General features: G+C 55.9%; 7 protein-coding genes across 7 annotated transcripts; 3 read left to right on the top strand and 4 right to left on the bottom strand.

The window, feature by feature from the left end:
* Window positions 1–768: 768 nt before the first annotated feature.
* On the bottom strand, window positions 769–1,839 carry MFIFM68171_00325 (uncharacterized protein; the record flags this gene model as incomplete). The annotated part of the gene is made up of 4 exons (XM_071055747.1): window positions 769–1,005; window positions 1,075–1,393; window positions 1,447–1,623; window positions 1,682–1,839. The coding sequence occupies 4 exons, from the start codon at window positions 1,837–1,839 to the stop codon at window positions 769–771; spliced, it is 891 nt and encodes a 296-aa protein (XP_070911848.1).
* A 1,686-nt stretch (window positions 1,840–3,525) lies between these two features.
* Window positions 3,526–4,079, top strand: MFIFM68171_00324 (uncharacterized protein; the record flags this gene model as incomplete). Its single annotated transcript, XM_071055746.1, has 3 exons — window positions 3,526–3,669; window positions 3,732–3,886; window positions 3,953–4,079. 3 exons carry the CDS (start codon window positions 3,526–3,528, stop codon window positions 4,077–4,079), a joined length of 426 nt encoding a protein of 141 aa, XP_070911847.1.
* A 620-nt stretch (window positions 4,080–4,699) lies between these two features.
* MFIFM68171_00323 (Fumarylacetoacetase-like C-terminal domain-containing protein) lies at window positions 4,700–5,570 on the top strand (the record flags this gene model as incomplete). The annotated part of the gene is made up of 3 exons (XM_071055745.1): window positions 4,700–4,782; window positions 4,875–5,086; window positions 5,143–5,570. The coding sequence occupies 3 exons, from the start codon at window positions 4,700–4,702 to the stop codon at window positions 5,568–5,570; spliced, it is 723 nt and encodes a 240-aa protein (XP_070911846.1).
* Window positions 5,571–5,741: 171 nt separating this feature from the next.
* On the bottom strand, window positions 5,742–6,450 carry BNA1 (3-hydroxyanthranilic acid dioxygenase; the record flags this gene model as incomplete). Its single annotated transcript, XM_071055744.1, has 3 exons — window positions 5,742–6,194; window positions 6,286–6,361; window positions 6,419–6,450. The coding sequence occupies 3 exons, from the start codon at window positions 6,448–6,450 to the stop codon at window positions 5,742–5,744; spliced, it is 561 nt and encodes a 186-aa protein (XP_070911845.1).
* Window positions 6,451–7,186: 736 nt separating this feature from the next.
* Window positions 7,187–7,983, top strand: CTR2 (copper transpport protein; the record flags this gene model as incomplete). Its single annotated transcript, XM_071055743.1, has 4 exons — window positions 7,187–7,291; window positions 7,353–7,536; window positions 7,715–7,802; window positions 7,866–7,983. The coding sequence occupies 4 exons, from the start codon at window positions 7,187–7,189 to the stop codon at window positions 7,981–7,983; spliced, it is 495 nt and encodes a 164-aa protein (XP_070911844.1).
* A 105-nt stretch (window positions 7,984–8,088) lies between these two features.
* Window positions 8,089–9,494, bottom strand: PCD1 (8-oxo-dGTP diphosphatase; the record flags this gene model as incomplete). Its single annotated transcript, XM_071055742.1, has 3 exons — window positions 8,089–8,873; window positions 8,973–9,189; window positions 9,255–9,494. 3 exons carry the CDS (start codon window positions 9,492–9,494, stop codon window positions 8,089–8,091), a joined length of 1,242 nt encoding a protein of 413 aa, XP_070911843.1.
* An 857-nt stretch (window positions 9,495–10,351) lies between these two features.
* MFIFM68171_00319 (uncharacterized protein) lies at window positions 10,352–12,334 on the bottom strand (the record flags this gene model as incomplete). Its single annotated transcript, XM_071055741.1, has 1 exon — window positions 10,352–12,334. One exon carries the CDS (start codon window positions 12,332–12,334, stop codon window positions 10,352–10,354), a length of 1,983 nt encoding a protein of 660 aa, XP_070911842.1.
* Between the last annotated feature and the right edge of the window lie 741 nt (window positions 12,335–13,075).

Genomic DNA, 13,075 nt, shown 5'->3' with positions numbered 1-13,075 from the left:
GGCTTCTCGGTACCTGGCATTCACCGCTGTATCCATGCCTCCAAGCTGTGAGTTCCTATATCAACAGCTACCACGTCAGCGGAAGCGAAGCGTGGCGGTTTTTCCAGGTGTGTCGCCAGCCTACTGGTAAGTGGTGGTAATGGCTATGCTCTTCCGCCATCACGGAATATCGTTCTCGCCCGTAAGGATAGACCATTCCGCCAACGCTAACTCGAACTGAGGCAAGAGAAAGCAGTGAACGGAGCTGGAGAAGTATTATGCAATAGGATTACGGCTGTTGGAGGGATCAATCGAGACCGTTCTGGATTGACTGTCCGACATCCCTGGCAAACGGATAGGGTGGACGTGATGGGCTCTGGGTAGCTACCACTCAAGGCATTGGATCCATAAAACCGCAAAGCGCATTTCGGTCGCGCCCAGAAGAAGCAATCCATGCCGCTTTGGCATGCATCTGATCGCAGTTTATTATTATTCTACATGATACCCTTTGCCCCTTAACCTCTGAAAAGCCGAGCGCCTTTATTCCGAACCATACGGTATACCGCGCAAGCGCCCAGTTAGCCCAGCAATTGCATGAGCACCAAGCTACATTATCATTGTCCCCCCTTAAACGTACGTGGTCCCTTGCTCAAGCACCCATACCCAAGCTAGTAACACTATTCTCGTGCGAATCGGTCGCAGAGCTGTATAGCTGCGACAATGGCGACACATCAGAGCTCCCGCTAGGCAGGCGATGGCCACACAGCAGTCTTCTCTCCAACAGCCGGCCTAGGTCCTTCCCGGGGACAAATTCTGGACATCGAAAAACAACGGCGGTGATAGCCCGTCGGGGTTAAGTAGCCATCGCAAGACGCTCCGAGCTCGATCCTCTGAGTAGTCAGTCTTTCCGTCCCCAAGGAGGTATGAAGCCCGCAAGCCCAGATCGAGGGACGGAGAGGCGGAAGATGGGTCACAGGAAGCTTGGACGATGCGGGCTCGCTTTTGGGTAAAAGTGACAACAGTCACCTGTGTAGTTGGGTGCCGGTTAGTTAGTGTTATCCGAACGAGCCGAAGGGGCGCTCGAGTACTACCGACCTTGATGGGTCCCTCCTTCACGTCGAGCTCCCAACCGACAAACTCATGCTGCCCGAAGTCCCACAACGTCTTGTTCATCTGACGGCGGAGGAGGCCGACGCAGGCTAGCAGCTCGCTGCGGAAGAAGAAGTCACCAACATCTTGTTGGCTGAACCCCTTGCCGACGATGCATGTTTGGTCGGAGATAACGCAGCCCCAGTGGCCAGGTTTATACTCGAAGATGGCGTCGCCGCTCCAGAAAGGGACCCAGCGGCCGGTTGTTTCGAACACGACGGTGTAGCCAAGCTGGAGGCAGCGTTCATGTGGATCGCTGTAAAAGCTAACAAACGATTAATGGGAGAAAAAAAAGCGGTGGGATCGGCTGCCAGTTACCCGCGCAGGCGAAAATCTGATCGTCCTCTCTCGAGCAGTTGGCGAGCGGACAAGACGAAGTGTTCAGCCCAGTCGTAACAAGACCTTAGACCGCGTGGGGGATGCTGTATTCGCTTGCAATTCTGGATCCCGTCGTCCAAGGTCGCGGGTTTGACAGGTGGGGGGGTCTGCACCGTCCTCGACGTGGCAACGGATGCGAATATATGGCAGTGTTGTAAGGTGGGTGGGCAGCAACGAATCCAGGTCAAGACGGCACAATGCCTTGTAGAGAAACAACATCCTACGGTCGAAATCCTGCGCGGCGGACTTGTGATCGGACCTGAGAACTTCAGGCTTCTCCAAAATGTCGCCCGCAAAGAACCTGCTAACCATTGCGTGGTTGTCGTCTCCCATGGTGGTGGAGTGAAGCACGGTGAACTTGAACGCGTCTAAAGCTCCGACTGAATAAGTTGAATCAGCACGTAGACCAGTGGCCTTGGTGCACGGGCACTACGGTGCCTCGCTGCGGTGAGGTGATTCTGCTCTGGCCCTGTCTGGCACGCAGAGCAGCCCCCCTAATCAACGCATCGCCTCAATCTTTTCATGTTCCTAACGGCATTTCCAGGCACATTTTATCTTGATGCCAGCCATGGTGGCAGCAGCTCTGGCTGAGAAAGCCCCCGGCTCTAAGAAACACTAGAAAGATAGTTGCTTGCCTGTCTAGCATAGCGCAAACGGATTGGGAATGGAGTGCTAGCGCGCTAGAGCATGACTTGTCGCATCGCAGACTGTGCGATATCTGCCATAACTGCGAGTAGCACTCTGCTCGTCTCCGATCACCCTTGGTGCTAACGCTGCTCTACAGAAGCCTTTGCCACTCCCCGTTTCGAGTGATTCCCTCTTGACCATTAGCCCCATCTGGTCCCAAAAAGATCGTCTTGAAAAAACCTTGCACGCACCTGTCAAGACTGATGCTTTCCCCCGTCCAGTTCGAGCCCGTAATGCGGGCCATTTCCTACATGCGAATGCATTGGGGCTGCATCGGCTTGAGTACTGCAACTTATCAACCTCATCAGCATTGTCGACCCACTTTGTACTCCCAAGCAGAAAACGGAAACAGACCCGGTGTTTCCCTCTATCGTAAGCATTGATTGATAGAGGTTGCACCAGGGTGAATGTGGTATTCAGGTATCAACATCATAATGAGGATTTTAATCGACCAGGTACTACTCTGTATTAATTACCTTACACAGTCCATCTCGGGAACCGAGCATGCGAATAAGGCTTCGCTAGTGTAGGTGTAGAACCTTTAGTATCAGTTGCCGGCCGAGTCAGCGGTCCCATCGGTATAGGGTAAACCCGAGCACCCTGTGATTAGATGAGATGAAGCGTCAAAGTGCCATTTGAACGCAGCACTGCGTAGGAAAGAACTTTTTTCTTCCATGTTCCTAATTCAGCTAACGACATAGATGTTGCGATTAGACCAGTCTTGGCGCCTAAGTGTAATTAGACAAGCAACCTCGACGGCAGGATATTGTGGGTGTGTAGTACGTGTCATAGTATCACGCTCAGTCACTACCACTTATTCCCCCCTGTTCGTCGAGCTCTCATTCCTGGTCCAATCTGCTTCTGGCAATACGACAATATCCTCCAATTTGTCATTAACTATCGTATAACCCACGTGACACAAGCGACCGAGTCTTACAAGCAGCTTCCTCTTTCGTTAGGTGCCGGTCAGCATATATGGGCCCACTAGAACTTGGGAATTAGTTGGAGCGGGCTGCGAGCGAGCTTGCCAGCTTTGGCCACGATACGGAGGTGCAGTGGATCATTCGGTACGCATATTCTTGAGAAGCAGAGATGTTTACTGGCTTAATCACTGAAATGCTCGGACTACGGATAGATCGGGTGATACGTATGTTTGCGGGAAAGCGAGGGGCGGAGTGACTTTGTTAATGAGTTGGAACGCTTATAGCGGTATGACCAATGCGTTGATAGTAGAACTTCTAGTATAAAGAGATGCCATTCCCATCGTCTATCTAGTCCATTTCATGTTCATCGGTCAACACGCTCCAAGCTCTTCACTCAGCCTTCATCACAATGGTCAACATGAAAGCTCAGCTTCTCTCCCTCCTAGCATTGGCCACTCTGACGGCTGCCGCACCTGCCAGCGAAAATATCAATCCCCTGCAACCGCGGGCCGTTGACTGCCGGGATGACCTTGGTGAAAGCAGTCTTGCGCGGGTATGTCGCTTGAGCATGCCTCGATGGCACCCTGAGCAGCGAGCTAACCAACACCCTTCCAGGCCAGTGAGGCCGCCGAATGCATAAACTACCTCGCCTCGCTTGGAGCGCAAGCATGTGTAGCCAGCGTCTCTGGGACATCGTTCTGCAGGAGGGGCCAGACGCAGATCACCGGACTCAGCCTACTCGGCGGGGGCGATAGCACGCGTTCGTCGTGGTACGTTGGGCTTCTTCACAGGCGTCTACACCGGACCGTATTTGAACTGACGTTGTTTCGTTATAGCCAAAATGTTGCTCGCGGGGCCGGACAGATTATGGATCTCTGCACTAGGGGCGACGGGACCGTCAGGGGCCAGACCCCGGCTTGGGGCAATGGCAACATGATTGTCGATATTCGGAGGGTTCCTTAGGCCGGGCGATTGAAATCGGGGGTGGGATAACAGATTTTCATCAGCACCTAGATTCAGAAAACCCGTAGGGGGACGGTGCCTTGGTGTTCCATGCACACGTGGACGGTCTACGTACTGGAAGATGTTGTGCTCAGGTCAAAGCTGGGGCTTAGGTAGTTAAACAGAAAATGGCCTATTGTTATGATGGCTCCGTCTTTCCTTGAATTCCACAATTTGCTGCCGGTTTTTCGGTTACTGTATGCCCGCCTATCAGACAGGCAGTATATTCTATTGAATACTTCTATACAGTTAACATTTCTGTTCGTCATAGAAAAGAGTGGGGGCGCTCCATTCTCGATTGAGACAATGGCGATACCAATTGCATAAACCGGGATTCGTAGCCACACGATAACCCAATAACCGTTGTCTTGCTCTTGGCCGATCGGAAGCGGCATCCAGTTGCCGCGCAGCTCTTTGCCGGATCGCATTCTACCGCCGGCGGGATTGGTCGTGGTTACGGTACCAACGTAGGCAATCTACGACGCTGCGCGCCATTTTGACCCCAACCGGACGGCACTATACCGCATAATACGGGAAATATAAAAAGGTGCCGTCACCCGGCGCGGGGAAAGGCGTCCACAATGGTGCTCATTAGACGTGGAATGGCTACTATGGCGTCGCTCAAGAGAGCTGGTAAAGTCGTCTGCATTGGCCGCAATTATGCGTACGTGCATCCGACCCCTTTTGCGCTGTACTCTGCTTCGGGCCTCATTTGCCCGAATTGCGCCCGCATATTGAAATGAACTTTGCATTCAGGGACCACATCACCGAACTCAACAGCGCCCGGCCCAAGCAGCCCTTCTTCTTCCAGAAGCCGACTTCGACCATCCTGCTCCCGGGCGAGGGCCCGGTGATCCGGCCGCGGGGCGTCAACTTGCACTATGAGGTCGAGCTCGCCCTGATCCTAGGCAAGCGGCTTAAGGACTTCAACTCGGAGGATGAGAAGGCGGCGCTGGACGCGATAGAGAGTGAGTTTGACTGTGCACCCACGACTAGTACGGACTCGGTGCTAACAGTGCATCAGGCTATGCGCTCAGCATCGACATGACGGCGCGCAATGTGCAGAACGAGGCTAAGAAGAAGGGTCTCCCGTGGGACATCAGCAAGGGCTTCGACACGTTCCTGCCCATGAGCAACATCATCAGCAAGGCGGCCATCCCGGACCCGCACAAGATCGAGCTGTACCTCAGCGTCAACGGCAAGGTGCAGCAGAACGACTCGACCGAGCTGATGCTGTTCCGGATCCCCCGGATCCTGAGCGACATTTCCAAGGTCATGACGCTCGAGCCGGGCGACATCATCCTGACGGGCACACCCAAGGGCGTCGGTCCTGTCGTGCCGGGCGATGTCATGCGCGCCGGCATCAGGGTGGACGGCAAGGAGCTGGAGGAGGCCAAGATGGAGGTTTCTGTCGAGGAATCGACTGGCGCATATGAGTACGCCGAGACATGAGCTCAGCAGCAGCAGCAGCAGCAGCAGCAGCAGCAGTGGTAGTAGTAGTAGTAGTAGGCTTCTTATCTGTATATTCGATCATGAAATACATACGGTAGATAAAGGGAGAGAGAGGAGAAAAAAAACCACCTAAAATCCATATCATCTCCTAGAAAATCCCGACCTTCCCATTCATGCCGCCAGGTTTGGATCCCGTATCGACCCAGGCTTGGGACACCAATCCGCCACGGTCCCGCACTTCTTGCACGTCCTGAGCCCCTCGTCCCCCTTGAACTTCTCCACCGCCTCCTTGATCTGCGTCCCCAGATCGGTGCAGTGGAAGGCGGCCTCGTGCACGACGCCGCCGCACCCGCCGTTCTCGGCCTGGCAGTACCACCGCATCCGGTCGATGGAGCCCTCGGGCCGCTTCTGCTCCAGCACGATGCCCACCGTGTCGGCGAAGCGCACCGGGTTGTGCGGCGTGTTGGGCGGCAGCAGGAACATCTCCCCTTCGCCGATGACAATGTCCCGGAAGGTGTCGCCCTCGTCGACCACCTTGAGGAGCATGGCGCCCTTGTACTGGTAGAACCATTCCGGCGTCTGGTTGATGTGGTAGTCTGTGCGGGCGTTGGGGCCGCCGACGATCTTGAGGTGCCTTTTGCTTTAGTACTGCCGGATTACTGGTGAGGGAGAGAGAGAGAGAGAGACAGAGAGGAAGAAAGGTGGGGGGTTCTACCATGACGGTGAAGTCTTCGTTGTAGACGCAGTAGTTGTTGATGGGCGGCTTCAGGAGGTGGGAGTTTTCTTTCAGCCTGCCAGGGGGAAGTTAACCAGTGCTGCGATGAGCAGTCGGCACCGTCATGGCATACCACTTGGGCAGGTTTACTGGTGGACCGAGCATCGTTGGAGACGTCGAAGAAGTTGTGTGCAATAGGGTTTCTCGAATGGCCAGGGTCAGGTCAATAGGACATAGCAATTGGTATCGTCCTGACCGGCTCAGAATGATGAGATTACTAGGGGTCGGATGAGGGAATATTCCTGGTTGTGGTTAGGTGCCAGTAGTGTATCATGCGAGAGTGAAGGTCGGATATCATCGGGATATCGACTTAAAACCCACTGGCGCAGTAGATTGCTTGATTGAGTGGGAGCCTTACAGGGCGCTTTCCAGCTTACAACCCTTTGTCCCAGATGCCGACCAGCTGACTACTGCAGCCAATTCAAGACTTTCCATCCATGGACAACCATGGACAGATCGGTTGCATGCCCCGCCTACAACCACCCCGCCGTTTGACAGTTGCCGAGTTCGAGGGGTAGGAACGATGACGCCCCTTGTCCCGGAAATGGTGGGGGATGGTGGGGTAGGCACCCTTGTCCGATTGCGGTCGGACCGCCTGCAGGCACGGGCGCTGCTGGGCGATCGATCTGCGAGCATCTGGTGCGACGATTCAGCTTTAGAAGCGTGTCTTCAACTTTGTCTCGAGCTCTTGCCGTGACGCCGTAGCTCTTTGCAAAGCATTAGTTCCAATCCACTAGTCGCTCCTTTGGAAAGTTGATATCTCGCGCACGCTATCGCCCGGCCGCACCATCCACCACATCATCAAGCTTGCTCATCTCCCCTTGGGGCTCTGCCTAACACAATGGACCACTCTTCGCACGATCATCACCACATGATGGATCACTCATCCCACGGCGGGATGGACCATGGTGGTGGCAGCGACGACGGCCACATGTGCAGCATGAATGTCAGCCATGCACCGATTCTCCTTGCACTTTTGCGAACCACTCATAACAGATGATTGATAGATGCTCTTCACCTGGTCCACTGACAACCTCTGCATCGTCTTTCGCCAATGGCAAATCACCTCCACCATGAGCCTTATTATCTCCCTGATTGCCATCGTTGCCATCTGCGCCGGTTACGAAGCCATTCGCGAGGGCATCCGGCGATACGAGGCGGCCGTGTCCAAGAGGGCCGAGACGGCACCGCGTGAGTTCCATTTTCTGCTTCCTCTTTCACCTACACCCCCTACCCGGTAGCCTAGATCCATCAAGTTTGATGATATCGCGAAGGGCTTCGCTAAGAAGAAAATGAGCACCCCGATCACCATCACCTCCTTCTGAAGAATCTGTTACTGAGACCACCCCATTCCTTGCGCTGCGTACAGGCCAAACCCGGGATGAGGTGACGCGGCGGGCGCATGTCATCAAGGCAGTGTTGTATGGCTTCCAAAACTTTTATGCATTTATGATCATGTAAGTCTTTTTTTTCCCCTTGATTATTCTCGCAAAGCCGAGGTGGGCCTGACAGAAACAAAGGCTCATCTTCATGACTTACAACGGATGGGTCATGATTGCCGTATCTGTTGGCGCTGGACTGGGGTATTTGCTGTTTGGCGGACGGACTCCTGCTACCAAGGAGACTGCCTGCCATTGACCGGCAGCATTGGTATGATGTATTGAGGCGAGAGGGGCGACCCGTCAAGCCTGCACCCAACCCATGTACAACCAAATCTCGCAATACATACAAACCCGCAATTTCCTACATCTTGCTCTCCCCGCTCATTTTCCCCCCGTTCCCATTGGTATCCGTTGCATTAGCAACGGCCTTGACCACGGCCTCCTTGACCTTCTTCAACCCTTCCCCGCTCACAACGCTCGCCCGTCGCTTCTTCTCGCCCAACCTCCCCATCTGGTCCAGCCTCTCGATGATCCTCTCATCCCCAAAATGCGTACTATGCTCAAACTCGGGCGTCTCCCCGTACGCGACCGTCGCCGCATCGACCAGGATCCTCGCCGTCATCCCCCACACTTTATACCGTCCGGGGTGCTTATCGGTCTCCTCCCCTTCCTCATCCAGAGCCGCCAGCCCGCCGTCTCTCACCTTGGGCTTCATCACCTTCTGGTTTGTCACGGGCACATAGAAGAAATGCAGCCGCCACGGCTCATCATGCCACTTGGTCCAGCTCCCCTCGTACCACTGCCCCTCGGGGGGCGGGCTCTCTCCGTCCCGGGGCGGCTCGTCGACGGCCTTGAGGAAGTTGTGGAACGGCGCCGAGAAGACGGCGGCGACCTCCTTGGCGTCGAGGCGCGGGATGAGGGACTCGTCCGCCGTCGGGGACGGGGCGGGCGGCGACGAGACGCCGCTCGTCGGGACGGGCGGGTCGGTCGTGTGCAGCAGGGCCACGCACGGCCGCACCACCAGCTCGGTGCGCGCCAGGTTCATGGGCAGGTAGCAGAGGTGCTCGATGCGGAACGGCGCCGGGATCTTGGCGTCGTCCATGGGCAGCCCGATCTCCTCCCACGCTTCGCGGCGGGCGATTTGGTCTGTTATATTCATGTACCAGCCAGACTGGTTAGTATATGGGTGGCAGGGTGGAAACGATAAGCGGAGGTGCGGATGGGGAGGGAGGGGTGGAAGTTTACAAGGTGTCTCGTCGACCGTGTCGGCTTTGCCCCCTGGGAGCGCGGCGTGCCCTGAGAAACTGCGCAGGCTGGCGGCGCGCATCGTGATGACGACCCGGAGGTCGCCGCGCCGGTTGGCGTACAGCAGCATCAGCACGGCGGCGCGACGGCTCAGCGGGAGTCGGTCCCACAGCGGGAATGGCGGCGGTGTGTAAGCCCTCAGCCGGACAATGGCGGCCTTGGTTCGCATGAGCTGGGGTTGCTTAACGGCGGGTTTAGTAGGGAAGAAAGTATGGCACTGACCGCCGAGGCTGCGTTGAGCGGCGCCATGGTCGACGCATCCCAGTAGTAGGAACCTTCGTCGTCTTCTTGGTCAGATGCGCACAATTCGGCGTCCCCGTCGGGATCGGCAAGCTGTTCGAGGGGCGCCTCAAAGCTTAGCGGGTCTTGTATGCTCTGGACGACCGTCTGGGCTTCTTCCTCGTGTTCTGGCGGGTCGACTTGTACCAGGATTTGTTCGTCGACGGCGAGGGAACCGTTCATCTTCTTGGGTAGACGTGGCGCACATAGGAATCGGATAAGGAGCGCCGATCGCATCACAAAGCCCGACGGCTATGGTTGGGACACTGCGGGGCACTGCGCTCAGGGGTTTGGGCCTCGGCCGGGTCGGGTGGCATGTGGGGTAATGTATGCACGTACGTGTACATTCATACTTACAGTAGTGTACCGTACCTTAGCTGTGACGTCAAGGGAGGGCTCCCGATAAGATACCAATGGTGCCCAGTGCTTACCTTACACGAGTCTTCAAGTTGGACTTATCAGAGTGTCAACTTTCTCTTTTCCCACTTCTCGTTGTCTTTTTTTATCTTTTGCTTCACTCACTTTCCCTTCCGTCTTCGTCCTTTCCACTTCGGACTTGCCGCTCAACCGTGCGTAAGGAGAAGGCAATGCAATGCTTCTGCAGCGAGCATTTCACAAGCGATAAGATTGCATCCAAGAAAGGACACTAACTACTGTCCGAGGTGGTCAACTTGATATCTAAGTGTAAGAAAGAGCTTAGCTGAAGTTACAGAACGTTAGAACTCGCAAACATGTTGCCTCCGGTTTGTCACCAGAGCATCGTGAAGCTGGACAAACCCTCATGGCAGTCCAGGCGCTGGTAGAATGCGGCGCCATGTAGAAACCGGTTTCCGTTATGCCGTTACAACACAGGCGTTGGCAGCGCCCGTTCAACGCAAATGCTAGCAGAACCCGCAGACTGCTACCGAGGTGTGACCATTTCGAGCACCAGGCGGTTCGGTACCTCCACTCTAATGTCTCCTCTCTCTTCTCTACTGCAAACGTGACCCGCCGTCGTGCTGTCCTCTGATTACTTCCTTTCCCGGGCAGACTCTCACTCCTCACTTCCACTTCAGCCCGCCGGAACGCCTCCCACCCTGTTCTGACCCTGCCGGGGCCGGGCTTCCCCCCGCAGTCCTGGTACCTCTCCCACTCCTCCCTCCCGCACCCACAGTCTCCCCTGAAGCCGACGCCGGGGCTGAAACCGACCCCGGTTCCGGCCTCGACCGCAAAGGAGAATCACTGGCCAAAGTACCAGGAGGGGAAAACACTTGCGCCCCGTCGGCCAGCACGCGTATGCTGCTCTTCAGCTTCTGCCGCCTCCTCTCGTCCCCGCTGATACTGGCGCTCATCACGCTCTTGTTGAACAAACCTACCAGGTCGGAGAGGGCGGACATGCCCCCTTTCACTACGCTGTTGCTGGCTTTTGTTGTCCCTGTTGCTGTTGACGAGGCGGACGAGTGGAAGCTCGCGTAGGACACCGGGGCGGAGACGGACTCGGAACGGGTGGGGTAGGGGAAGAAGCGGGAAGTGGTGCTGGTCTTGGATTTGGTCCTGCGGATAGCGCGGGGGTGTTGGTGATAGATTGGTATGGAGGCGGCTACTGAGGTGGGTGTTGGCGTTGGGGTGGCCGGTGGGTTGCTGGTAATTCCGCTGCGGCGAAAGAAGGCTCTGGCTCTGGCTGGACTGAGGTTTATGAAAGAGGTGCGGTAGCGACTGGAAGTAGTTGGGCTGGTGGCCATGTTCGTATCGTTGTTGGGGATGGAGCTGCCTGTATCGTGAGCGCCAATGGCAGGGAAGTTGAGGTTGTTGATGTTGTACCAGTCGTACTCGAATTTGGCGCAGAGCGCTCCGCTTTCGGGAGATGAGGAGGCGGAGGAGTACGGTGGCTGGACGGAGCTGTGCGGACGACCAAACGTCCTGGAGCTGACGGGGTAGGTCCTGTCTCCTTCGGTATAACAGGCTCTCCCGAGCCTGCCGTTGCTGCTAGATGGAAGGGCATTGTCTCTGGTATAATACACGGAATAGCGTGAGTACAGAAGCCCCGGTGGGGTGGCGTCGCTTCTTGGCGAGTTCCGGGCCGCTTGTCTGTCGTCCCATGCGAGCTCTACTTGCACTTGATGGTACGGGTCCGGGTTGTACTTGGCTCTCGGACTCGGATGATCCGCAAGCCATGGCGGCGCTTCGTCGTACCCAGGTGGCCTTGACGTCTTCTTCCGGGAATTCCGACCGCGTTCCGGGGACTTGACGATACGAAGAGGTTCAGGCACAGAAGATGATGCCGTGCTGCTGTTTTTGGCTCCTGTTGGACTTGGATGGTTCGAGCCCGAGTCCGAAGAATGAAGTCTCCCTTCTGCATCAGCGCCCGCAGACTCTAACTCGGAGACTACCGCCCCCGTACCCTGACTGTAGGCGCTGCTGGTAATGCTGAGTGGGGATGTGGAAGACGTATCGTCGGTTTCGTAGCGCTGTTCACGTCTCGCTGTGCGGATCTGCGCCTGCTGGCGGATTACTTGCGGGTCGATATCCCCAGGACCGCCCATGATGCTATGGATCTTCTCGTCGGGTCTGTGGAGTGTTGCACGTGTCTCGCGGAGTGCCGGAATGTGAGATCGGCCAGTCATTCGCTCTGCCTTCCGCACCGACGACCTCGGCTGCGGAGATATGACATGGTTCGGCGGCGTTGTTGGAAGATTGGTCGTCCTGAGTTTTGGCTTCTCCCTCGGGCTGCTGAATGCTTGCTTATCTAGGATGACGGCAATCTCAGCCTCTCCTTTCTCCCACTCAGTAGGGTTAGGCTCAGGCTGGCGGTAATTGAAGATGCTACCATCTGGAGTGGCCAATGCCTCGTTCATCTCCTTACTGAGGGTGGACACTAATGAGTGCCTTTGGTTTGGAACGGGCGGCAGAGGCCTACTTTCGTACCTCCCTACCTCTCCGGGTGAAGGCGGCGAGAGGGTGTGGTGGGACGCTGGCTCCGTCCCCGCCGCCCCGAGCGACAAGGTCGAGACATCGGTCTGTGTGCGGGACAGATCAGAAGTCATTTCGACAGTTCAGCGGTGCCGTTTGCTGGTGGATGAAGTTTGTTTCTTGCTCTGCTCGAGATATTGAGCTCGGAGAGAAAAGTACCACTGTCAGACTGGCTTACCTACTGGGGCGATTCGAGCAAAGCCAGCTTCGGGAAACTCTTTGTCCGGAGCACGCGATGCGGGCAAAGGCTTTGAGGCATTACCAAAACCTCGTCATCCGGGGCGAGGAACCTCTTTGTTGGAATTAGCAAGCACAAAGGCTCTCTTGAAGCATGCCGGTCTCGACCGCTGGCCATTGTCCCGGATGGCTTGGAAAATGCGCCGAGATGACAGTAATCTGCATTCGATCTAGCTCGTAGATCGCGGTCAACTGCCGGAGGTCGTTGGTCCTGACCGTGGATGGTGCGACCTGCCGGTGATCGTATTATGGTTCGTCCGCAGTATTCTATGCAACCACTGCCGCCGTCAATAAGTCGCTCACTTGATATCCTTCATCTCCCTGATCTTGGCCCTTATTCGACCAACTTGTCGATACCTTCAGGCACCATACCTCTGCACGTCCTGCCCGCCAATCAACTAGGTATAGTGATCCACAAACCCATTTTAGCTAAGCAGCGTGACCATCTCTCATGCCGGCACGGGGCGTGTGGCATCCCTTACTAAACCTCATCAACACTACAGCATTGCCTAATCGAGACCTCCATGCCAGAACGTCACATCAGTGAACATCATCTTGTCATCCACCAATTACCCTGG

This window comes from Madurella fahalii, assembly GCF_045866475.1.
Source record: "Madurella fahalii IFM 68171 DNA, scaffold_1, whole genome shotgun sequence".
Taxonomy (NCBI): domain Eukaryota; kingdom Fungi; phylum Ascomycota; class Sordariomycetes; order Sordariales; genus Madurella; species Madurella fahalii.
The sequence above is the reverse complement of the archived record's forward strand: the minus strand, read 5'-3'. Positions and strand labels throughout refer to the sequence as shown.